Source organism: Pan troglodytes, chromosome 4, assembly GCF_028858775.2.
Source record: "Pan troglodytes isolate AG18354 chromosome 4, NHGRI_mPanTro3-v2.0_pri, whole genome shotgun sequence".
In the NCBI taxonomy this organism is placed as follows: Eukaryota; Metazoa; Chordata; class Mammalia; order Primates; family Hominidae; genus Pan; species Pan troglodytes.
In genome coordinates this window covers 170875659-170901353 of record NC_072402.2, presented here as the reverse complement: position 1 = coordinate 170901353, position 25695 = coordinate 170875659, and the positions used below count along the sequence as shown (strand labels likewise).

The 25695-nt window shown below is 50.3% G+C and overlaps 1 protein-coding gene across 3 annotated transcripts; it reads left to right on the top strand.

The window, feature by feature from the left end:
• The first annotated feature begins 3734 nt into the window (after positions 1-3734).
• On the top strand, positions 3735-6933 carry NKX2-5 (NK2 homeobox 5). 3 transcript variants are annotated; one of them, XM_518104.8, is made up of 2 exons: positions 3735-4282; positions 5830-6933. In XM_518104.8, the coding sequence occupies exons 1-2, from the start codon at positions 3949-3951 to the stop codon at positions 6471-6473; spliced, it is 978 nt and encodes a 325-aa protein (XP_518104.4). In that variant the 5' UTR covers positions 3735-3948; the 3' UTR covers positions 6474-6933. The 3 variants fall into 3 exon arrangements, with proteins under 3 accessions (XP_518104.4, XP_003311014.1, XP_003311015.1); XM_003310966.6 differs by having other exon boundaries at positions 5538-6933; XM_003310967.6 differs by having other exon boundaries at positions 5575-5880.
• The last annotated feature ends 18762 nt before the right edge of the window (positions 6934-25695 follow it).

Sequence of the window (25695 nt, the reverse complement as noted above, 5' to 3'; positions counted from 1 at the left end):
AAGCGTGGAAATGAGAAGGATTTGGTGCCAGCTGAGCCACCTGAATGCGGCGCGTCCCGAGGCAGGAAAAATCCGGTGCCGCGGAGGCCGCCTGGACTCTTCCGGAGCCAAGGGCGAGGTCGGCGGCCCTCAGAGTCGCCCCCCGCCCCCAACTCCCGGCCAGGAAGGAAGCCGGGGCGGCGGAGGGGCCCAGTGGCCGGCCCCGGCGCGGAGGCGGAGGCGGAGGCGGAGGCGGAGGCGGAGGCGGAGGCCGGGAGTCCGGCGCGCAGCCGGAGCTGCTCATCCATCAGCCGGACGAAGAGCAGAGTCGCGCTCTCGGCCCTCTGTTTGCTTTCTCGCCAATTATTGCAGCGCCGCAGCCCCTTTGTTGATACAGTAGTCCGAAAAAGTGCTAATGTTCATTTATCAGGGGGCCAGCCGGGGACTCCCACGAGTTGCGATTCTTCCCAAAATATAAACATGGGGCGAGCGTCCCAGACAGAAACTCCCATCTGTTTCCCCCGCGCGGGCCGAGAGCGAGGCGTTGTTGAAGATAAAGCCGCGGATAACGCCGCCTGTCTCCAATGGACGTCTCCCCGGCGCATTAATGACATTCCCGGTGATAGTTCCAGCTTATCTTTCAATTAATCATATATACCTTTTGCGACCAGCCCTGCTGATTGCACGAAAGGGGGGCCGGCTCCGGCTGCGCCGATCGCTTTTCAATTAATAATAATTTATTCACGGAGAATGCGCTCGAGCCACCCTGGAATTTGGATAATCTTAAAGCACCAACTCTTTAAAAAGTCAAGGAAATACACAGATAGATTTTCGATCTCTTCTCTCTCCTTTTGTCTCTCTCTGCCTTTCTCTAGGCTGAAGGCTGTTTGTTTGTCCTGCTAGTTTGGTCAAACTGCGGCGCAGAGAGGCGGCCAGGTTGGGTCAGCGGCCCTTGGGAAAAAAAGATGTGTCCCTGTTGGGGGCCAGAGAATCAAGTTTCCTCCCACCCAACCCCCAACTATTGCAATTTCTATTTAGATCTATTTAGAGGGATTTTTTTTTAACTCACTCGGAAACAGTGAGGACTGGAAAGAAAAGTTGCAAATGGCTCTCGGACTTTCCTCTAAGGAGACCAGCATGGGTCGCCCCAATTTCTATTTTGCACGTATTTGTCCGTTTTTGCCCCATCTCCTCTCTCCTGCAACACCAAGACCTTTTTGGAAGCCAAGAGAAATCATTACCCGATTCACAAAGAGCATAGAGAGTGTAACAGTCACTGATCTTGTTCAAATAGGGAGAGTTTTTTTTCCTTCCCTTTTTGTAACACCTGACCCACAGGACTGACAGTTCTAGGAAGCCCCCTTACCCGAAAATAGGAAATAAATCCTTGCCACCTTGATTTGCAAGGGCAATGCTAATTTTTTTCTTTCTCCAGAGCTCTCAAAAAAAAAAAAAAAAAAAACCTAACTAAAAACAGGGATCCCGGATGTAGCCTCGATGTCCCCCATTAAACGGTAATATTTCAGGCGTCGGCTCACACTAATCTTTCAAACTGTCATCGCGAGCCGCCCGGCCAGCAGATTCACTTAACAGCGCTCCCAGGACCCTCGTTCCGAGCTCTTTTCAGCGAGACATTTAATTGAATCGGATGTGGCTCGTTTGCCAGACGTCACCGCCTCGGCGATAGGCATCCTCTCCAACGACCCCCCACCCCCGCCCGCGCTCGAAAACAATCTTCAAAGGCAAGGCGGGCCCCCAAGCTAGGTTAATTTACAGCCATAACGGTAACGTGGCCAAAAGTCCAGGCGAGGAAGGGCCGCAAGGCCGCTGACATGCAGCTCCGTCCAAGGAGAATTTGGGTTGGGAGGTGAAGAGGTGGCGGGACGAGGTTTCCTGGGCCTTGAACGCCCCACATTTAAGAAAAGGCATCCTCCACAGACTAGACTAACAATTCCAGACCCCCAGTAGTCCCTGGCTCAGAAACTCGAGGCGTGATTTCGGCGTGGCAGCCCAGGCCTGCTACTGACGGCTGGCGCCTAGAAGCCGGGGTCAGGGCGTTGCGCGCCTCCCGGGCTGCCCTGCGGGGCTCACCTCTCTCCCCAGCATGGAGGCCCCAGGTCCTGGGAGTGTGGCTTTGATGAGGGACAGGAAAAGTCCCAACATCAGGCCAATGCTTGACTTCACTTGCGTCGGCGTCTCAGACGGCACACTGTCGGGTTTGAGCACCCAAGATGTACGTTCTGGACAGACACTATTTTGTCCCCATACATGGAGCGTTTCCTCCGCACCTTGGGCGCGCCTGCGGGAGCTGTGTCTTTAGGTAGTTTTTGGCCCTGCGCCGCCTTTATTCTACTCCAAGCGCCTCTTGCCAACCCGCACTCCTCAAAGAGCCAAGCCCTCCACATCCCCATTCTCAGCAAGTCCACGCGTCCCGCCCAGCTTCCCGCCCGCGGTTCCCTGTACCAGCTAGGGCCGTGAGAAGCCAACGCTTTTCCACTGACAAATCCTGTCATCCCCAGCTCTAGAAGGCGTCCTTAATCTGGGCCCGCTCTGCCTGCCCGGACTCCTGAATGGTAAGCAAAATAAAACTCTTCTCTGCAGTGTTCTGGGGAATGGAGAAGACCCCAAGCTTTCATCAGACCTCCCAAGGAGTGCGGGGACCCAGAGAAATGAGGCCACCCGGGCGGGATCTGGCCATGCAGCTGGCGCTCCCGAAACTCTGGCAGATTTGTCTGACTTCTGTGCCCTACTCTACCGACCCTGGGCTAAAAATGATCATGATCACCCCACTTGCCCTGCCCTTCCCCCACGCGCCTGACCGAGCCGCAGGGGTGCCCCACTGGAAGTCCGGCCCAGAGGCCTCAGAGAAATCCTGGCCTAGCTGGGCTCAGAGGAGCCCCGCCTCCCTGAGAGCTAAACCTGGGCTAGGACCCTGAAACCTCGAGGTTGGCAGAAGCCTGAGGGCCTTGCTGCTAGGCAGGGAGGGCACGGGAAGGAGGGAGGTGGGATCGATGGCCTCCAAACAGGGGGAACAAGGTGACTGGTAGCTGGGGCACTCCACAAGACAGGTGTCTCCTGGGAAGCTGAGCTGACCAGCTGGGATTCCTGATTTATTTCATTATTAAGGGGAGAGGCATTTCCCTGGGAGGGTACTGGCAGTGACTGATGCCCCCTGGAGTTGTGCTGTGCATAACACTACTGTAGGAGGCAGCAACTCCTACCCCACCTGGCCATCACTCACCTTGCCCTTACTTTCGTTGACTTGCCCAGAAGCACCCAGAGCCTGCGGCATGACTGACCCTGTAGGCCAAGCCAAACCAAACCCCCGAATTGTCCAGAATCTCGCCCTGCTGCTATCCCCAAAGCCAGCCCTGTCCTCCAGGCTTCTCTTCCTATTCAGACTCTCCCTCATCCCACCACCTTCAGTAATAAAGCCTTCCTCAAATCACTCTCCTCCCCACCGCTTCCCACCCCATCCTTCTCTCTCCCATTCTGGTTTGGGTGCTGAGGAATATTTCTTCAAACCCACACCCATCCAGCCCTGCCCAGAGTCCTGACTCTGCATGCCTCTGGTAGGCTTTTCAGGCTCACGTTAGGGAGCAAACGCAGGCTGCAGGAGCAAAAGGAGACCCTTCCAAATGCGTCGTGGCCCCTTTAAAAAAGCTGGGCAGGGCTTTTTTTTTTTTTTTTTTTTTTTTTTTTGCCGTATGACTATATTAGGTGACACGAAACTGCTCATCGCTCCTGTCATCGAGGCCCCTGGCCCAATGGCAGGCTGAGTCCCCCTCCTCTGGCCTGGTCCCGCCTCTCCTGCCCCTTGTGCTCAGCGCTACCTGCTGCCCGGACACATCCAGAGCTGGCCGGCGGGTGCGCGGGCGGGCGGCGGCACCATGCAGGGAAGCTGCCAGGGGCCGTGGGCAGCGCCGCTTTCTGCCGCCCACCTGGCGCTGTGAGACTGGCGCTGCCACCATGTTCCCCAGCCCTGCTCTCACGCCCACGCCCTTCTCAGTCAAAGACATCCTAAACCTGGAGCAGCAGCAGCGCAGCCTGGCTGCCGCCGGAGAGCTCTCTGCCCGCCTGGAGGCGACCCTGGCGCCCTCCTCCTGCATGCTGGCCGCCTTCAAGCCAGAGGCCTACGCTGGGCCCGAGGCGGCTGCGCCGGGCCTCCCAGAGCTGCGCGCAGAGCTGGGCCGCGCGCCTTCACCGGCCAAGTGTGCGTCTGCCTTTCCCGCCGCCCCCGCCTTCTATCCACGTGCCTACAGCGACCCCGACCCAGCCAAGGACCCTAGAGCCGAAAAGAAAGGTGAGGAGGAAACACAGGCCCCCTTCTCCCCTCCTGGGTCGCTTTCGTCCCCAAGAAACTCAGGGCCAGGAGGAGGAGACACGCGCCCTTGGGCCGAGGGCTGGGCTGCGGCGGGGGGTTCAGAATGTAAGATGCCTGGTGTTGTCGCCAGGCTCCCGCGCCCCGCGTCCAATCGGAGGTTCAGAGGAAATGCCGGATTGAAAGGATCAGAAGCAAGAGACCAAAAAACGTTTCCCCCCGGCCTAACAAAGCACCGGGCGGCTTCGGCTCTGCTCCTGGGTCTGGTAGGAAGTTGAGAAATCGGTTTATGGTAGACAGAACAGAGAGACAAGCAGATAATCTCTGTTTTTAAATCTCCTTTGGATTTACGAATCTTTTTAAAGATCTGATGAGAACCGCTAAACAGAAATTGAAATGTTGCTCACCAGACAGCTTTTGCGTACAATCGGAGGAGGGTCCTGGACCTTCTTTCTGCAGCCCACCCGCGACCCGGGTTTCTGGTGCCTTTCTTTCTTTGCGCCAGGAAAGTGGAGTCTGGGATCGAGGGCCTTGATTTTAAAATGGGATACTGCGGACCCTCAGGAATCTGACTTCACTTTATTTTTTCAGCACAACTTGCCGGCGCGGCCAGGGCGGAGAGGTTCCCTCGTGGAAAAGTTAGGAAATGCTGCGCTACCGCGGGCACAAGGGAGTGGACGAGATGAGTGCGGGATCACCCCGCAGGCCATCCCAGGATCGGGGAGGGAGGCCGGCCCCGCTGCAGAAAGGGGCCTTCTGGGAGACCCCCCAGCCCAAGGCAGGAGCCCGGGCGATTCCCGGGAGGCCGCAGGCGCTGGGCGAAGCGCTGGGCGAAGGGCCGCTGTGAGCCGGGAGAGAATTCATAGGTTTGTTGAGGAGCAGAGGCCTGGGAACAAATTCGGGCGGGCACGGCGGCTAGAACTGATCGCTACCAATTCGAGGAAGCCAGCAAGGCAGGTTCCGAGGCCGCCTGCCCACCCGCAGCTTCTTGGACACTGCGCAAACCCTGCTGCGGCCAGGCTGGAGCCTCCGATCACCAAACCAACACTCCCTGGCTTTCTGTTTCTTGATTCCTTAATTTTGAGATAAGACCGTCCCTAGCAGTGAGGCTTCGGCCTCTGTTCATTTAACTTCTCAAACCAAACTAGCCCTAATTCAGTTCACCCCAGAGCATCACCTTGTTTTATTTTTATTTTTTTATTTTTATTATTATTATTTTTTTTTTTTTTTTTTGCAGCCTGAAATTTTAAGTCACCGTCTGTCTCCCTCACCAGGGTGTGAACTGCCCCGAGGGCAGAGACCTCCCGTTTTGTTCTCCAGCGCCTTGAGCCAGCCTGACTTTCTACAAATGCTGAGTGAGACGTGTCGGTGGCTCCCAGTGCACTTGGCAGAGTGAGCCGCAGCCAGCTGGGCGCTCCAGGCAGGACACAGTGGCCTCCACGAGGATCCCTTACCATTACTGTGCGGCCGCGCTCCGTAGGTCAAGCCGCTCTTACCAAGCGTCTCTCTGCCTCTCTGTTCCCCCTCAGAGCTGTGCGCGCTGCAGAAGGCGGTGGAGCTGGAGAAGACAGAGGTGGACAACGCGGAACGGCCCCGGGCGCGACGGCGGAGGAAGCCGCGGGTGCTCTTCTCGCAGGCGCAGGTCTATGAGCTGGAGCGGCGCTTCAAGCAGCAGCGGTACCTGTCGGCCCCCGAACGCGACCAGCTGGCCAGCGTGCTGAAACTCACGTCCACGCAGGTCAAGATCTGGTTCCAGAACCGGCGCTACAAGTGCAAGCGGCAGCGGCAGGACCAGACTCTGGAGCTGGTGGGGCTGCCCCCGCCGCCGCCGCCGCCGCCTGCCCGCAGGATCGCGGTGCCAGTGCTGGTGCGCGATGGCAAGCCATGCCTAGGGGACTCGGCGCCCTACGCGCCTGCCTACGGCGTGGGCCTCAATCCCTACGGTTATAACGCCTACCCCGCCTATCCGGGTTACGGCGGCGCGGCCTGCAGCCCTGGCTACAGCTGCACTGCCGCTTACCCCGCCGGGCCTTCCCCAGCGCAGCCGGCCACTGCCGCCGCCAATAACAACTTCGTGAACTTCGGCGTCGGGGACTTGAATGCGGTTCAGAGCCCCGGGATTCCGCAGAGCAACTCGGGCGTGTCCACGCTGCATGGTATCCGAGCCTGGTAGGGAAGGGACCCGCGTGGCGCGACCCTGACCGATCCCACCTCAACAGCTCCCCGACTCTCGGGGGGAGAAGGGGCTCCCAACATGACCCTGAGTCCCCTGGATTTTGCATTCACTCCTGCGGAGACCTAGGAACTTTTTCTGTCCCACGCGCGTTTGTTCTTGCGCACGGGAGAGTTTGTGGCGGCGATTATGCAGCGTGCAATGACTGATCCTGCAGCCTGGTGTCTTAGCTGTCCCCCCAGGAGTGCCCTCCAAGAGTCCATGGGCACCCCCGGTTGGAACTGGGACTGAGCTCGGGCACGCAGGGCCTGAGATCTGGCCGCCCATTCCGCGAGCCAGGGCCGGGCGCCCGGGCCTTTGCTATCTCGCCGTCGCCCGCCCACGCACCCACCCGTATTTATGTTTTTACCTATTGCTGTAAGAAATGAGGATCTCCTTCCCATTAAAGAGAGTGCGTTGACCCCGCACGTGTGCTTCTTTCAGCTTGCGGCGCTTCAGAAGCAGGAGAGAGGTGGCCGCCCGGGACTGGTCTCAGATCTCAGGCACAGGCATTCGCTGAGCAAATTGATAACATTGATACTAATAAAACCTAACCCTTGCTGGAACCATACTGGTTCCGTGTCGGGCACTTTCTGAGATTGTCTCATATAATCCTCAATAATCCAAAAAATAAAAAATAAAATCCTATTTTAAAGTTTAGAAGCTGAGGCCCGGAGAGGTTTAATGACTTACCTGCGAGCAAATAGCCAGTACTAGTCGAACTCTGGTTAAATTCTGGATGCCTCACTTCAGAGACCGCCTTCCCTGTGCTCCCAAGCTCCCCTCCTTGAATCCTAATGTGTGCCAGGCACGGTTCCAGGCACTGGGCATTAAATGGACAGCAAAAGAACCTGGGCCCTCTGTAGCTGGAGAGCACCGTGATCATCCCACTTAAAAGAACTCCTTAGCCTGTTTCCAGATGGAAAAGCCAAGAACCCAAGCCCTTGGCAAGCGTTCTCAGGCTCCTCAGATGCCCCCAGATGCCAAGTCGGGGCCTCATCAGCTGCCCATGGGACTGAGTGCCGAGGCTGGACCCCAGAGAGGTGTCCTGCGGATGGTGCTCACCTCCAGCTGTGGTGAGGCCCCATAAATTCACATGGTCAAGGGAGCCCCTAAGCCTTAACCTTACTGATGTCCTTTCCTTAGGGCATTTAATTTCACCATAGTTCTGACCAACAAATGTTACTACTGTCCTGATTTTATAGATGAGAAAACTGAGGCTCAGCGAAATCAAGTTTAAACCCTGCTTGTTATGGGACTTGCCCACTGCATGCCTCGGTGGTGGTGGTGGTGGTGGTGGTGATGGTGGTGGTGGTGGTGGTGGCGGCGGTGGTTGCTCTTGTTTGTCTGTAAAATGAGGATAACAAACACACCTTGCTCGCATCCAGGATCGCCAGTCAGCAGGTGCTGGGACCTGACCTCCAGCTCCTCTATCACCAGCCCCAGAGCCTGAGGAACTGACCCAGGATCTTTTTAAGATACGTCTTTAAAAGGGACCAAAGCCAGAGGGAGTTGAGGATTTGTTTTCTCACTGGATATGGGTTTTTCTGATATTTTGCCCAGGAAGCACTGAGTTGGAGGCCTGGGGCATTGGGGCATCCGGCTGAGAGCTCCCTGACACAGCCAAAGCATTGCTTGTGGCAGCCAGGAACCAAGTGCTTCTCAATGTTCCCCTGACTCCCAGTAAGGGTCACCAGGCTGGCCTGGCACAACCAGGAGCTGTCCTACTGCCTCACCAGGAACCATGCAGCCCCACCAGCGCCTGTGGTGTCTCTCTGGGTAAGTGCCACACGCCCGTGGAAGAGGGGAGGATGCCAGGAGGTTCTAAGTACAACCACTGTCTATACCCAGTGTTACCACTGGACACGGTAGGATACAAGGGCAGTGGAGTGCAGGCAGTCTACCCTCGCAGGGTTCTGGGCTGTGCTGTGGGAAGGAAGAGGAAAGGGCTGTGCTCAAGGCTTGGCTGAGTAGAAGAAGGGACGGGCCAGCTGGCAGCTAGAGAGAGCCATCAGGAGTGGGAGCCGGATGATCAGCTCAGCCCTGGCATTCCACCTCCTGGGCCTGTGACCCTGCTGCGAGTCTTTAACATGTTCCCGTCTCAGTCTTACGGAGGGACACACTGAGGCTCCTCCAGGTTGCCAGACCAGCTCCTAAGCAGGACGGTGCTCTCCTGCTAGGCAGCCCCAGCCCACAGCCCCAGCAGGCCTAACTCACACAACTAGGAAATTCTTCTATCCAAAATGACCCATATTTGCTCTTAACCAGATCGCTGTGGCCTCCGTCCTGCACTCCTGTGGGCCTTTTTCATCTTACAGGTGTCTGCAGTAGCATTAGAAACAATATTTATTTCACTTAACGTTATACCACGAGGATTTCTCCATGATACCTCCCTCTTTATGTGTCATACTCTCCCTTGGGGGACCAGCTGAGTGACCCAGGATCTCCTGCAGCTTTCCCAAGGCGCTCACAAAGGCTAACAACGGCTGGCTGGCATCTGCCAGGGCTCACCAAATGCCAGCACCCCCAGCTAAGTGTATACAGGAGTTCTCTCACCTAACCCATCTTCATTTGCAGACCGGGAAACTGAGGAGGTTACGTGGGTGGTCAAGATCATCCAGTCTCTAAGCGGGAACGGGAGCTGGGAAACACACAGGACACATGCTGGGGAGCGTGTTCCTGAAGCCAGAGCCCGCCACACTGCGGATGTCTCTCCAGTAAAGATGCAGACACACTGGCTCCAGGCCGCGCTGAGCAGAACCCAGACTCTTGCCAGTGGGGTGAGGATCTCAGGCCTCACATCCAGGCTCATGATGGGGCAAGCTGTAGATGGCAGAACTCAAGGAGCCGGCAGGGACTGCCCTTGCCTGGCTGGGGCGAGGCTTTCCTGCGTGGATGCTGAGTCAGGGAGCGAGGACTCAGGCCGGGACAGGGTCAGAAGTATCCTAAAGTAACAACACCCCGTGTTTACATGGCGACCCCCACCCCAATTATATCGGTGATATTTGTTCTGTTTTCAGTTGCTAATTGTATAAACGACGCATTCAGGGTAAGAAAACTCAACCGGCTCAGAGAAAAGCAAAACAAAAGAGAAGTGTGGGGCGCCTCCGAGGTGGCAAAGCCAGCGGAGATGAGGGTGGCGCAGGCATGAGCTCTCCATGCCTAGGGCGCCAGGGAGGCACCTAGGGGACTCATTTTATTTTTAGTATTTTTTAAAATCGAACAAGAACACGCCGCAGTTTAAAAAAAAAAAATGGAGATAAACAGCGATATTAAAAGGAAAAAATCGGGGAAGGAAGGTAGGTTTATTTTAAAAAGAAAGGGAAAAAAATCAGCTTGGTGGTTCCCGGCAAAGGCGGGCCGGGGCTGGGGGTCCCCAGCACGAGGCCACCGCCTCCCACCCGGCCCCCGCCGCACTGGCTCCGCCGTCCCTTCGTTTCCTCGGGTCATTCCCAGCCCGCAGGCACAGGTTCGGCCAAATCAGAATAGCTCCCGTCCTTTCATTTTGTTTAGATTTCACCTTAAGTCGACGCCACGGTGTGTATCTAAATACCTGTGTTTTTAAAGGACGCGCGGAAGCCGCAGGGTTCACCGCTGACTCGGAAACTTCACGCGGCCCCGCGCGGGAGTAGCACCGTCTTCCCCGCAGCGCCCGCCCCTCGCATCCTCCGGGAAGCATTCCGAGCTCAGGCCCGGCGCTTCTATGCCGCAGGCAACAGCCTTGTGGCCTCTAAGCCTTGCCGACTCCCCTACCAGGCTGAGCTCCTGGAGAAAGGGGCCTGTGGCCTGCCTTTAATTTATCACTCACAGAGTTCACCGCGTGCCAGGCACTGTTCTGAGCTCTTTACAAGTGAACCCATTTAATCCCTTTTTATACCTCTGGGTTCTCGTGAGGAAACAGATGAAGGATTCATTTTAAACCCAGAAAGAAGGAGTACGTTGCCCAGGGTCACACAGCTGGTCAGTGTCAGAGCTTGGTTTCAAGCCCAGGCAGGCTGGTTCCAGAGCCCCAGTATGTAGCGTGGTCCCATCCCAGTTCAGGACTGGCAAAGACTAGGCGCCAGGAAATGTTTGTCCATTAAAGAGTACAGACATGATATTACCTAACAATTCCTGGATGATTTCTATGTGCCAGGCACAACAAATTACCAGAGAAGCACACTTATTATTCCCTTTGAGTCTGAGAGGAATCTCAGACGGGATGGTGGCAGCTGGGACTCCAGGGATGCAGCCTGGCCCTCTTGCTGCGACTCAGAGGAGAGCTCACCCCAGTGGTGAGCAGTGAAGAGACCCGAGGGCGAGACCCTCAGATCACCATGGGCTCCTCACCCTGCTGCAGCCCACAGCTGCGTGGAATAACAGTATGGATTATTGCCTAACATCTGTTGGTGCTTACTTTGTGCCAGGCCCAGGGCTAAATGCTTACCCTGCAAATCTCATTCTGTCATTTTCCAAGGAGGAAATTGAAACCCGGAGAAGTTAAAAACATCACCTACCTAAGGCCACTCCAGTAGTGTGGAGTGGGGAAGCTGGTGCTGGGATCCAGATGGTTCCAGAGAGCCCTTGCTCTTCAACCCACTCTCAGCAGCTCCCAAGCTTGCCCGAAGAGACAAACTGCCTGGAGGCCGGGACAAACCCAAACCCCTGCCTGCCCCAGCTCCCTTGAACTGGACTCCCCAGGGACAGGGCCTGCAAAACTGCATTGGTGTCCAGATGATTCTCATCATTTGGCAGGTTGGAGAACCGCAACCGCCACCAGCAGAGGCCCCAGACTGCACGGGCTCCAGTTCTTGAGGGCCTGCGAGAAACTGGAGTCAGATTTCCCCTCTCCAGGCCCTGCTCTTCTATCTCAGGGTCTCTGTGTGTTTGCTGTGATCCAATGGCTGAGGCACAAGCCAGGCAGCCCTGGGGACCCTGGGCAGGAAAGTGGAATGGTGGAGGCTGGGAGAGGGACTCTGGGACATGCCCGTCTCAGTCTGGACCCCAAAGCCATCCCTGTGGCTTGTGAAGCTCAGGTCCTGCCAGTGCTGCTTTGGAGAGAAGAGCAATTTGGGGGGAATATTCCGAGACAGTCCATTTGTTCTACCCAGATCCTAAACTCCACACCGGAGTCCTGCAGGAAGCAGACTAGGAGCAAACCAGCCTCCGGGGGGCTTATAGTAAGCCAGGCTCTCTGCGTGAGCTCACTGAAGCTTTGAAATCTGCTGTTCATTGTGGAGTCCATTTTACAGATGAAGAAAGTGAGCCTTAAAAGGGTTTTGTCAGGGCCGGGCGGGGTGGCTCACGCCTGTAATCCCAGCATTTCAGGAGGCAGAGGTAGGTGGATCACAACATCAGGAGATCGAGACCATCCTGGCTAACACGGTGAAACCCCATCTCTACTAAAAATACAAAAAATTAGCCGGGCGTGGTGGCGGGCGCAGTGGCAGGTGCCTGTAGTCCCAGCTACTCAGGAGGCTGAGGCAGGAGAATGGTGTGAACCCGGGAGGCGGAGCTTGCAGTGAGCCAAGATCATGCCACTGCACTCCAGCCTGGGTGACAGAGCAACACTCCGTCTCAAAAAAAAAAAAAAGGTTTTGTCGGGCCAGGCACAGTGGCTCATGTGTATAATTCCAGCACTTTTGGAGGCTGAGGCGAAGGATTGCTTGAGCCCAGGAGTTCAAGACCAGCTTGGGCAACACAGGGAGACCTTGTCTCTACAAAAAATCAAAAAATTAGCTGGGCATGGTGGTGCACGCCTGTGGTCCCAGCTACTCAGGAGGCTGAGGCAGGAGGATCGCTTGGGCCCAGGAGGTCGTGGCTGCAATGAGCTATGAGTGTTCTGCTGCACTCCAGCTGCACTCCAATCTGAGCAACAGAGTAAGACTTTGCCTCAAAAAAAAAAAGTTTTGTCACTTTCCCTATTCCTGCAGTTAGAAAGTAGCCAAGCCAAGTTCCATGACCAAATGCCCTTCTTTCCAGTTTACCCTAAACTATCCTCACCTATCTTGAACTCCAGCTTAGCAGACGTCTTGAAATGGACTCATATTAGCCTCACAGCACTCACCTCACCCCCTGCCCCTGACTGGTTTTCTCTGCCTTCAGCTTTTCGGGTGAGATCTTTAAAATAAGTGGCTATAGGCTGAAAGTGCCTCCTGCAATTAAACAGTTTACCCAGGCCCTGGACCGCCAAACAGCTACTCAGCTGCTTAAACTGGCTCATAAGTACAGACCAGAGATAAAGCAAGTGAAGAAGCAGAGGCTTTTGTCCCAGGCCAAGAAGAAAGCTGCTGGCAAAGGGGACAGCCCCACTAAGAGACCATCTGTCCTTTGAGAGCAGGAGTTAACACCATCACCACTTTGGTAGAGAACAAGAAAGCTCAGCTGGTGGTGATTGCACACAACGTGGATCCCATCAAGCTGGTTGTCTCCCTGCCTGCACTGTGTCATAAAAGGGGGGTCCCTTACTGCATTATCAGGGGGAAGGCAAGACTGGGGCATGTAGTCAGTCCACAGGAAGACCTGCACCACTGCCGCCTTCACACAGGTTAACTCAGAAGACAAAAGAGCTTTGGCTAAGCTGGTGGAAGCTATCAGGACCAATTACAACGACAAATATGATGAGATCCACCGTCACTGGGGAGGCAGTGTCCTGGGTCCCAAGTCTGTGGTTCACATCGCCAAGCTTGAAAAGGCAAAGGCTAAAGAACTTGCCACCAAACCGGGTTAAATGTACACTGTTAAGTTTTCTGTATATAAAAATAATTAAAACAATACAAATTTTCCTTCAAAAAATAAAATAAGTGGCTATATGGAAAGGAGTCTGCATTTTCAATTAATGCAACCATTCATTATTCATTATTGTCCTTCTGTGACCCTTCATAAATTCCCATGCAATTTCAGCAATAGGAAACATGTATTGCTAACAATGTTAGCTTAGCTTTCTCCTTACAAAAAATTGTTTTAGGGATGGGGTCTTGCTCTGTTGTCCAGGTTGGGCTTCAACTGCCAGGCTCAAGCAATCCTCCCACCTCAGCCTCACAAATAGCTGGGACTACAGGTGCTCCATCATGTGTAGCCTCTTCCTACAAATTAAAAAGAATAGCTTCCCCTTCCCCCAACTCCAGGCAAATTTGATGCTTAATTATCACCATATTTGTTCTCTCTGGTGACTATTTTCACATCTTTCCATGATCCAGATTTCCTAACCACCTAGTGTAAACTCTTCAAAAGCCTTTCAAAAAGATTTGAGGCTTAAACAGCGTAAATAAATAGATGATGGTTTGAAATATCCCTAAATGTTTTCCAGATTCAGTGCACTCTCAATCAAAGTGCTAAGAGTGCATTTGTGTATTCTGTAACGTCACAGCTGAATGGAAGTTTCACATGGAAGTGTAGAGATCTAAGAATAGCCAAGAAATTCTTTTTTTTTTTTTTTTTTTTGATGACAGGGTATCACTCTGTCACCCAGGCTGGAGTGCAGTGGTGCAATTATGGCTTACTGTGTCCTCGACTTCCTGGGCTCAAGCTATCTTCCCACCTAAGCCTCCTGAGTAACTGGCACCACAGACGCACACCACCATGCCCAGCTAATATATATGTGTGTGTGTGTGTGTGTGTGTGTGTGTGTGTGTGTAGAGGTGGGTTTTCCCTATGTTGCCAGATTGGTCTTGAACTCCCGGGCTCAAGCAATCCTCCCACCTCAGCCCCCCAAACTATTGTGATTTCTCGTGTGAGCCACCGTGCCTAGAGTCCAGTCACACAGGCTGGAGTGCAGTGTCATGATCTTGGCTCACTGCAGCCTCAACCTCCTAGGCTCAGGTGATTCTCCCACCTCAGCCTCCCAAGTAGCTGGGACTACAGCTGCATACCACCATGCCTGGCTAATTTTTTGCATTTTTAGTAGAGATGAGGTTTCAGCATGTTTCCCAGGCCGGTCTCAAACTACTGGACTCAAGCAATCCATCTGCCTCAGTCTCCCAAAGTGCTGGGATTATAGGCATGTGCCACTGCACCCAGCCCCAAGACATTCTTAAATAAAGAAATAAGGAAAATGAGGTGGGGGGTTCTTTCCTATCAGTTAGCAAGGCTTGTAAAGCTATGGTAGTTAATACTGTGATACTGACACAAGGGCAGAAAAATAGATCAATGAGACAGAACAGAGTGCCTAGAATCAGAAGTATACATATACAATCCATGAAAGGGTTAGTTTTGTTTTGGGGGAAGTGAGATTTGGTTTTTTAATTAAAAGAAGTTTTTTTGAGACAGGGTCTTGCTCTGTCACCCAGGCTGGAGTGCAATGGCACGATCGCAGCTCACTGCAGCCTTTACCTACCAGACTCAATTGATCCTCCTGCCTCAGCCTCCCAAGTAGCTAGGACTACAGGCGCGCCACCACGCCCAGCTAGTTTTGTTGTTGTTGTTGCTTATTGTTATTGTTGTTGTTTGCAGAGACAGGGTTTTACCACATTGCCCAGGCTGGTCTTGAACTCCTGGGCTCAAAGGATCCTCCCACCTTGGCCTCCCAAAGTTCTGGGATTACAGGCATGAGCCACCACACCTGGCCCAGAGGTATTTTTGAAGTTCAGTGGGGAAAGGGTAAACTTTTCTATAAGTGGTTCTCCATAAGATTTAGAAAAAAAAGAGAGAGAGAGAACATCATTCACGAAATCAAATCAAGGTTAATTAAAGGCCCACCTATGAAAAGCAAAACTATGTAACACTTAAAAGACAACATAGAAAAATATTTTATGACCTTATGGTAGGAAAAGATTACTGAAACATGACTCCAAAAAGCACAAACCTTAAAGGAACAGCTGGACTACATTAAAATTAAAAATCTACGCTTAAGCCCAGGAGTTAAACCCATACTCCCCAAGACACCACACATAGAGTGAAAAGGCAAGTCAAGCCACAAAATAGAAGATATTTGCAATACATATAGCCAACAAAGCATTAGTACCAGAATATATCGTGAAATCCTAACACTTCCCGGCCACTGCACTCCAGCCTCTCTGACTTCCTTACTGTTATTCCAACAAGCCTGGCAATTCCTGCCTCATAGTCTTTGCACTGGCTGTTCCCTTTGCTTGGACTGTCCTTCCCCCAGAATGTCTGCCTGGTGAATTCCTCATCTGCTTCCAGTCTTTACCTAAATGTCACCTTATCATGAGCCCCTTTCTGGGTACCCTATTTTAATTTGCACTCCTATGCACATACTCCTGGTAGCCCTACCTTGCTCTGATGTGTTTTTTTTTCCATTAGACTTTATCATATCTAACATATTCTTTTGTTCAATGATGTATATCCCAAGCACCAGAAAGAGGGCCTGGCACTTGTAGGAGCTTAGAAAAAATGATGCTGAATAAACAAATGAAGACAAATTACCAAAAGGGGGATAATGGGCAGGAGAAATGAACAGGGATTTCAAGGAAAAGGAAGTACAAATGGCCCCAAAATATATTTAAAAATATACTCTGTTTATTACTTAGAAAAACAAAAAGTCATGATGAGACAATATACTTCATATAACAGATTGGCAAAAATTAGAATTGGGAGAGAGTAGGCATCAGTGGGAATTCTTCTGGTAGGGGTGTAACTGAGGACAAAGACTTTAGAAGCCAGTTTGGCACAACTTAGTAAATTTGAATACGAGCCTACCCAAGATCCAGCAATTCCTCTTCTAGGAATATACACCAGGGATAGTCTTGTATATGGGTACCTAGAGACATAAGTAATGAAGTTCAAAACAGCCTTGAGTGTAAGGGTATGTCCTTGAAACCACCAAATTGCCTATCAACAGTTGGACAGAGTTATAATTAAGTTGTAGAAAATTCACAGAGTGGAATATTATACAGCAGTGAAAATGAAAGTGCCACAGCCACACTCAACAACATGAATCAATCTCAAAGATGAATCAATGCTCTAAGGTGAGCAAAAGAAGCAAGTCACTGAAGAATATAAACAATGTGATTTATTTTACATAATAGTCAAAATAGGCAAAACAAAATGATGTTTTAGTTAGGGATGTGCACCTGGATTTCAAAACTATAAAGAAAAACAAGGGAATGATTAACTCAAAATTCAGATAGTGGTTGCCTCTGGGGGAGAGAAAGAAAATGCAATGGGAAGGATATTTCAACAGGAGCTGTGGGGCACGTTATTGTCTATGTCTTGGTCTGGGTGATGGGTACTCATGTTCATTTTATTATTCTTTAAGCTATATATGTACATGCTCTTTATTTTTATTTTACTATTTAACTTTTAATTGAGGTAAAACTTACAGTAAAGTGCATAAGTCTTAAGTGTTCAGCTCCACCTAATTTTACAAACTATAATACTCTTTTGTTTATGTATGTAGCATACTGTATTTTACAATTTTTTTTGAGATGGAGTTTCGCTCTTGCTGCCCAGGCTGGAGTGCAATGGCATTATCTCAGCTCATCGCAACCTCCGCCTCCTGGGTTCAAATTATTCTCCTGCCTCAACCTCCCGAGTAGCTGGGATTACAGGTATGCGCCACCACACCCAGCTAATTTCTGTATTTTTAGTAGAGACGGGGTTTCTCCATATTAGTAAGGCTGGTTTCAAACTCCTGGCCTCAGGTGATTCGCCCGCCTCCGCCTCCCAAAGTGCTGGGATTACAGGCATGAGCCACCATGCCTGGCCGTATTTCACAATTTTAACATGCACTTCCAAAATTAATTATGGACTTTCACTACTTCACTTAGAATCAGAAGGCTCCACTTAAGATATATACATGCACGCATACATACATATATATATGTACACACACACATATATAAACATTTTAAACAAGGTCTTGCTGCCACCCAGGCTGGAATGCAGTGGTGCAATCATAGCTCACTGCAGCTTCAAACTCGTGGGCACAAGCAATCCTATGTCAGCCTCCTGAGTAGCTACTACTACAGGTGCTTACCACCACACCAGCTAATTTTTAAATTTTTGTAGAGATGAGATCTCGCTTTGTTGCCTAGGCTGGTCTAGAACTCCTGAGCCCAAGCCATCTGCCTGCCTCGGCCTCCCAAAGTGCTGGGATTACAGGAATGAGCAGCAATATAACATTGTCAGAAAAAATTATGACCCTTGTGCCTAAACAACTCATAATTCATTTTTCTCGCTTTCAAAAGTTAGTACAGAAAGGCATTTATAACCAAATTTATGAGATTAAATAAGCACATTTTCATCATTTACTCAAATGTTCATCCTTGTTTTCAGTAGATTCAGATGACCTGGAATTCCCCACCCCAAGCCCACCCACCCATTGTCTTCTGAAAACAATCACTTCCAGCTTGTGAAATAGTAAAATTTCACTAGGTCAAAGGTTCTCAAACATTTTGGTCTCAGGAAGCTTTTATATTTTTTAACAATTATTGAGGGCCTGGAGTGGTGGCTCATGCCTATAATCACAGCACTTTGGGAGGCCGAGGTGGGAGGATCACTTGAGGCCGGGGGTTCAAGACCCACCTGACCAACATGGCAAAACTTGGTCTCTAATAAAAATACAAAAGTTAGCCGGGCGTGATGGCACATACCTGTGATCTCAGCTACTCAGGAGGCTGAGGCAGGATAATTGCTTGAACCCTGGAGGTGGAGGTTTCAGTGAGCCAAGATTGCACGACTGCACTCCAGCTGGGTGATAGAGGGAGACTGTCTCAAAAAAATAAATAAATCAAAATAGGCCAGGCATGGTGGCTCACACCTGTAATCCCAGCACTTTGGGAGGCTGAGGCCGGCGGATCACCTGATGTCAAGAATTCGAGAGCAGCCTGGGCAACATGGCAAAACCTTGTCTCTACTAAAAATACAAAAATTAGCCAGGCATGGTGGTGCACACCTGTAATCCCAGCTACTCAGGAGGCTGAGGCAGGAGCATCACTTGAACCCAGGAGGCAGAAGTTGCAATGAGCCGAGATTGCACCATTGCACTCCAGCCTGGGTGACAGAGCAAGACTCTGTCTCAAAAATAAAAATAAAAAAGTATTGACAACCCCAAAGAGCTTTTGTTTAGGTGGGTTATATCTCTTGAGATTGATCATGTTAGAAATTAAAAAGTGAGAATTTTGTAAACATTAATATTAATTAATGTTTATTAATATGCATTATTAATACTAATCAATTTGTGACTAACTAGTTACTAATTCATTTCAAAATTATAATACACTCATTACATGAGCTCTGAAATGAATGAGAAGCAAAGATAGATGTAAATAAGTAAGCAAATGTAAGCAAATCCTGACTATAAAGTGTAGGGTTTAAAAAGGGGGAAGCTGGCCAGGCACAGTGGCTCATGCCTGTAATCCCAACACTTTGGGAGGCCGAGGCAGGAGGATCCCTTGAGCTCAAGGAGTTTGACACCAGCCTGGACAACATGGCAAAACCCTGTCTCTACAAAAAATACAAAAATTAGCAGGATGTGGTGGCGGTGCACCTGCACTCCCAGCTACTCGGGAGGCTGAGGTGAGAGGATCACCTGAGCCTGGGAGGTAGAGGCTGCAGTGAGCAGTTCACTCCAGCCTGGGTGACAGAGTGAGATCCTGTCTCAAAAAAAAAAAAAAAAAAAAAGGCAGGGGTTGCAGAAAACTAGAATTAAAATACCAGACAACAATAACTTCTAAGTCAGGAGGAATTAAATGGAGTTAAAGTGTGTTAGTTTCCAGAAAGAGGGTGGAGGTTTTGAATCATTGTAGATTTTTCCAGCAAGGTTGTATTTCTTGACCTGGCTGGCTGTTATATGGGTGTTACTTTATTACTAAGTAAAACCGTGAATATGTGTTTTTAGTAAGTAAAACTGTGACTGTGTGTTTTATGCCTCATGCTGTATGTATAGCTAACAGTTAAAAATATGCTTTGAAATTTTTCACAAAACGTCAAAGGAAATGTCAAAGGACATACAGTGACAAATCAAAGGATATACAGCGACAAGGTATCCAGAGATACCTTACGCACAAACAAGCAAACAACTGTTTCTTTTCTTACCCTTTCTACATAAGTGGTAGATTTTCATCTTACTGTTTTTGCATCTTGCCTTTTTTTACTTAATTTTATTTCTGGAGATTGTTCCATATTACTTTCTAAAGGAAGCCTCATTCTTTTTATTATACCTACATACTATTTCACTGCATGATGTACTATAATTTGTTTAACTAGTTCCTGTTAAAACTATTTCCATTTTGTCTTACAAATGATGCTGCGATGAAAAACTTTATTAATATGTCATTTTGTATAATTACAAGTACATTTATGTAACAGATTATGATTTTTTTATTAAGGTTTTTAATGATGCCAGGCACAGTGGCTCACGCCTGTAATCCCAGCCCTTTGGGAGGCCAAGGTGGGCGGATCATGAGGTCTGGAGTTCGAGACCATCCTGGCCAACATGGTGAAACCCTGTCTCTACTAAAAATACAAAAAATGAGCCGGGCATGGTGGCACGCGCCTGTAGTCCCAGCTACTCGGGAGGCTGAGGCAGGTGAATCGCTTGTACCCGGGAGGCTGAGGTTGCAGTGAGCCCTGCTCGTGCCACTGCACTCGAGCCTGGAGACAGACGGAGACTCTGTCTAAAAAAAAATTTTTTTTAAAGATTTTTAATGATGATATTCTGCTACAGTCCTCAAGAATTTTTTTTTATTCTGACTACTGCTATATTAACACAAAACACTTCTTCATCATGTGTTTTTAAAGGCTCTTTCAAGTTTTTAAAGGGTCTTTAATAACTTGAAAGAAATAATCCCTTCGTGGACTATTTCTTAATTACAGAGTATTATGCTACATTTTGAGGGATTTTTAATACTGTCATATATTTTATCATTTATCTCTAGTTATATGAAATGGGGCTGAGTATAATGGCTCACGCCTGTAAATCCAGCACTTTGGGAGGCCAAGGTGCTTGAGCCCAGAAGTTCAAGTCCAGTCTGGGCAACATAGTGAGACCTCGTCTCTGCAAATAATAATAATAAAAACATTAGCCAGGTATGGTGGCACACACCTGTGGTCCCAGCTATTCAGGAGGCTGAGGCAGAAGGATCACCTGAGCCCAGGAGTCGGAGGTTGCAGTGAGCTATGACCACACCACGCACTCCAGCCTGGGTGATAGAGTGAGACTCTATCTCAACCAAAAAAAAAGGGAAAGAAAGAAAGAGAGAGAGAGAAAGAAAGAGAGAGAGAAAGAAAAAGAGAAAGAAAGAAAGAAAGAAGGAAGGAAGGAAGGAAAGAAAGGAGAGAGGAGAGAGAGAGAAAGAGGGAAGGAGGGAGGGAAGGAAGGAAAAAGGAAAGAAAAGGAAGGGAAAGGAAAGGAAAAGAAAGGAAAAAAAGAAAGGAGGAAAGAAATGGTATTGCTTAATGGTATGGCTTAAATTTCTAGGGTAGCAGATGACAGCACCTGACTGGCTAAACAAGCAAAAAGGAGGAATTTGTTGAACGGATCCTACTCAATCCAAGGAGCGGGATCCAAACAGCAAGGTTAGGGGATGCAGAATCAGCACAGCCCAGAGGCCTCCCTGGGGGAGGAGTTCACAGCCCTCCTCTTTAGAGAACTCCATTAACATCAGGTGGCCTCACTGAAGCTCCAGTCACTGTCGCGTAACTGGGAGAGAGCAGCTGACAGGCTTAGCTTAGGTCCAGCTTCCCCCTTGGGTCAATCAACTGGGCCAGAGAGGAGCTCAGGGCCCACCCTGGACATTGGGTCTCTTCCCAGAAAAGGGGACATCAGGATCCAGCTGGCCCTGCCACCAGTATGACACCAGTGGGGTGTGGAATCCTTAAGTGCACCCTGGGGAGCCCAAGGAGAGACTGGCAGGGACATGATTCCTTCCTCTTCTTGAAAAACAAGAATGACAAAATCCAAAACACTGACAATAACAAATGCTGGCGAGGATATGGAGTAGGAGGAAGTCTCATTCATGACTGATGGGAATGCAAAATGATATAGTCACTTGGGAAGAGAGTTTGACAGTTTCTTACAAACACAAACTAAATGTGCTCTTACCATACAATTCAGCCATCATCATCCTTGCTACTTAGCCAAAGGAGTTGACAACTTAGGTCCACACAAAAAGCTGCACACAGATTATTATAGCAGCTTTATTCATTAATTGCCAAAAACTTGGAAACAACCACAGTGTCCTTCAAGGGGTGAGTGGATAAATAAGCTCTGGTACATCCAGACCACAGAATATTACTCGGCACCAAAAGAAATGAGCCATCAAGCCGTAAAAAGACATGGAGGAAGCAAAATGCATATTACTAAGTGAAAGAAGCCCATCTGAAAAGGCTACATACAGTATGATTCCAACTCTATGACATTCTGGAAAAGGCAAAACTATAGCAACTGTAAAAAGATCCATGGTTGGCCAGGCACGGTGGCTCACGCCTGTAATCCCAGCACTTTGGGAGGCCAAGGCGGGCGGATAACGAGGTCAGGAGATTCAGACCATCCTGGCTAACAAAGTGAAACCCCGTCTCTACTAAAAATACAAAAAAAAAGTAGCCGGGCGTGGTGGCGGGCGCCTGTGGTCCCAGCTACTCGGGAGGCTGGGGCAGGAGAATGGCGTGAACCCGGGAGGCGGAGCTTGCAGTGAGCTGAAATAGCGCCACTGCACTCCAGCCTGGGCGACAGAGAGAGACTCCCTCTCAAAAAAAAAGGTCCATGGTTGCCAGAGGTTAGGGGGAAGGAAGAAATGAATAGGTAGAACACAGAGGATTTTCAGAGCAAGGCAATTATCCTGTATGATATTTTAATGGTGGATACGTGTCACTATACATTTGTCCAAACCCATAAAGTGTTTTAGTAAGCCAGGCAGGCATGGTGGCTCATGCCTGTAATCCCAGCCCTTTGGGAGGCCGAGGTGGGTGGATCACCTGAGGTCAGGAGTTCAAGACTAGCCTGGCCAACATGGCGAAACCCTGTCTCTACTAAAAATACAAAAATGAGCTGGGCATGGTGGCATGCACCTGTAGTCCCAGCTACTCAGAAGGCTGTGGCAGGAGAATCACTTGAACCCGGGAGGCGGAGGTTGCAGTGAGCCAAGGTCGCACCACTGCACTCTAGCCTGTGCGACAGAGTGAAACTCTGTCTCAAAAAAAAAAAAAAGTATTAGTACAACACCAAGAATGACTCCTAATGTAACCAAAACTACGGATCTTGAATGAAAATGATGTGTAAATGTCTATGGCCATACCACCCTGAACGTGCCCGATCTCACCTGATCTCAGAAAATGATGTGTAAATGTAGGTGTGTGGATTGTAACCAACGTGCCACTCTGGTGTGGGGTGCTGATAGTGGGGCGGGCTGGGGGAATGTGGGGGATGGGAATATGGGAGCTGGCTGTACTTTTCTGGTCAGTGTTGCTGTGAACCTAAAACTGCTCTAAAAAACAAAGTCTATTAAAAAAACAGACAGTGTTCCTTATTACAAAGTTACACATTTTACTGTGGCAAATTTAGAAAAATACAGAGAAATAAGAATTATCCATGATGCCGCTTCAAGAGAAACAGGCAACATTTTTCTCTTTCAGTGCTTTTTCTAGGCATATATCATCTTTCTTTTTCTTTTTTAGAGATGGGGTCTCACTATGTTGCCCAGGCTGGTCTTGAACTCCTTGAACATCCAGACAACAAAATAGTATTCACCACTAAAAAGAAATGAGCCATCAAGCCATAAAAAGACATGGAGGAAGCTAAATTCCTGTTACTAAGTGAAAGAAGCCCATCTGAAAAGGCCGCTGTATGATCCCAACTCTACGACATTCTAGAAAATGCAGAACTGTGGAGACAGTAAAAAGACAAGTGGTTGCCAGAGGTTGGGGGGAGCTCTGGTGGGGCTCAAGTGATCCTCCCGCCTCAGCTTCCTGAGTAGCTGGGATTACGGATGTGTGCCACCACACCTGGCCTCTTTTTTTATTAAAGGAAAAACAAAACAAAACAAAACAAAACAGGCTTGTCTTCCATCATGAAAGTCTTTGAGAGCTTGGAGCCAGACTGGTTAGTTTCAAATCTCAGTTCTACCACTTTACAGCTGTATTACCTTGGGCAGCTTACTTAACCTCTCTGTGCCTAGGTTTCCTCAACAGCAAAACGGGGCTAATAATAGTACTCACCTCTGCAGATTGTATGAAGGATCGAGAACAGCGCCTGCACATAGAAAGCACCCACCGTTGTCGTCTTTCCATGATGCTCAATATTCTTCTACAACACAATGATGCCATTTTTATTGGCCAACTGCAATTCTTTTATTCAGATATAGCATAATTAGTTTAATTCATCTCCCCACCTAAACCATTTGGGGCCCTTTTGTTTCTCTTAACAGTTGACGCTGTGATGAACATCTTTACAGTAACTATTACATCATTTTTAATGGCAAAAACTGCAATTACTTTTGCACCAACGTAATGTGCAGTAAAACTGATAGGCAGAGTTTGAAAACTTGGGCTTTGTTTTGCCAAGTTGCCCTGGAGAATGCTGCACCCGAGAATACTTTCCCCGCACTAGGGGAGGCTCCTGCTCCACTCAGGGTGTTACTCCGTGTGTGAATACATTTCCATTTGGGCCCACCTGGCAAGCAGCAGCCATCCCTGACTTCTCATCAGTCACCAGTCATCCTTCCAGCGAGTAGAAACTTCTCCCGATCTTATTCCTGGGAGCGCCCTCCGTCGGCTCCAGGCAAAGCCAGTAGAAGCCAAGCCCATTTCTGCCACATCCTAGAAACTCTCTGCCCCTGAAGTGCAGGCCTGGACCCTCTTGAAAACTTTTCCCAAAAACAGACCAAAGAAAATCCTCATCCATCTTCCAACCAAGTGGCATGTTCCAGCGTCAGTTCCCAACCTTATGGTATTAATAATCCCTTCCGTGTTGATCATTAGTGGCATTGTGTCCGGAATTGGTAAGTTCTTGGTCTCACTGACTTCAAGAACGAAGCCGCGGACCCTCACGGTGAGTGTTACGGTTCTTAAAAGCAGTCTGACGGGAGTTTGTTCCTTCTGATGTTCGGATGTCTTCTGAGTTTCTTCCTTCTGGTGGGTTCGTGGTCTCGCTGGCTTCAGGAGTAAAGCTGTGCAGACCTTCGCGGTGAGTGTCACAGCTCACAAAGGCAATGTGGACCCAAAGAGTGAGCAGCAGCAAGATTTATTGCAAAGAGTGAAATAACAAACCTCGCACACAGTAAAAAGTGACCCGAACGGGTTGCCGCTGCTGGCTCCGGCAGCCTGCTTTTATTCTCTTATCTGGCCCCACCCACATCCTCCTGATTGGTCCATTTTACAGAGAGCCAATTGGTCTGTTTTGACAGGGTGCTGATTGGTGCATTTACAATCCCTGAGCTAGACACAAAAGTTCTCCAAGTCCTCACTAGATTAGCTAGATACAGAGCACTCATTGGTGCATTCACAAACCTTGAGCTAGACACAGAGCACTGACCGGTGCATCCACAATCCCCTAGCTAGACATAAAGGTTCTCCAAGTCCCCAACAGATCAGCTAGACACAGAGCGCTGATTGGTGCATTTACAAACCTTGAGCTAGATACAGAGTGCCGATTGGTGTATTCACAATCCCTTAGCTAGACATAAAGCGTCTACAAATCCCCACTAGACTCAGGAGCCCAGCTGGCTTCACTCAGTGGTCCTGGACCCGGGCCGCAGGCGGAGCTGCCTGCCAGTCCCGTGGTGCTTGCGCCGGCACTCCTCAGCCCTTGGGCAGTCGATGGGGCGCCGTGGAGCAGGGGGCGGCGCTCGTCGGGGAGGCTGGGGCCGCGCAGGAGCCCACGGCGTCGGGGGCAGGCTCAGGCATGGCGGGCTGCAGGTCCCGAGCCCTGCCCCTCGGGGAGGCAGCTAAGGCCCGGCGAGAAATCGAGCTACCGGCACTACTGGGGGACCGGCGCACCCTCTGCAGCTGCTGGCACGGGTGCTAAGCCCCTCACTGCCCAGGCTGGTGGGGCTGGCCGGCCGCTCAGAGTGCGGGGCCCGCCAATCCCACGCCCACCCGGAACTCTAGCTGGCCCGCAAGGGCCGCACGCAGCCCCGGTTCCCGCCCGTGTCACCCTCTCCATACCTCCCTGCAAGCTGAGGGAGCCGGCTCCGGCTTCGGCCATCCCAGGAAGGGGCTCCCACGGTGCAGCGGCAGGCTGAAGGGCTCCTCAAGCGCGGCCAGAGTGGGCGCAGAGGCCAGGGAGGCACCAAGAGCGAGGGAG

Coding starts and splice junctions, on each gene's coding strand:
- NKX2-5 (XM_518104.8), top strand. CDS start 3,949: ATGTTCCCCAGCCCTGCTCTCACGCCCACGCCCTTCTCAGTCAAAGAC. Junction 4,283..5,829: donor CCCTAGAGCCGAAAAGAAAG/GTGAGGAGGAAA, acceptor GTTCCCCCTCAG/AGCTGTGCGCGCTGCAGAAG.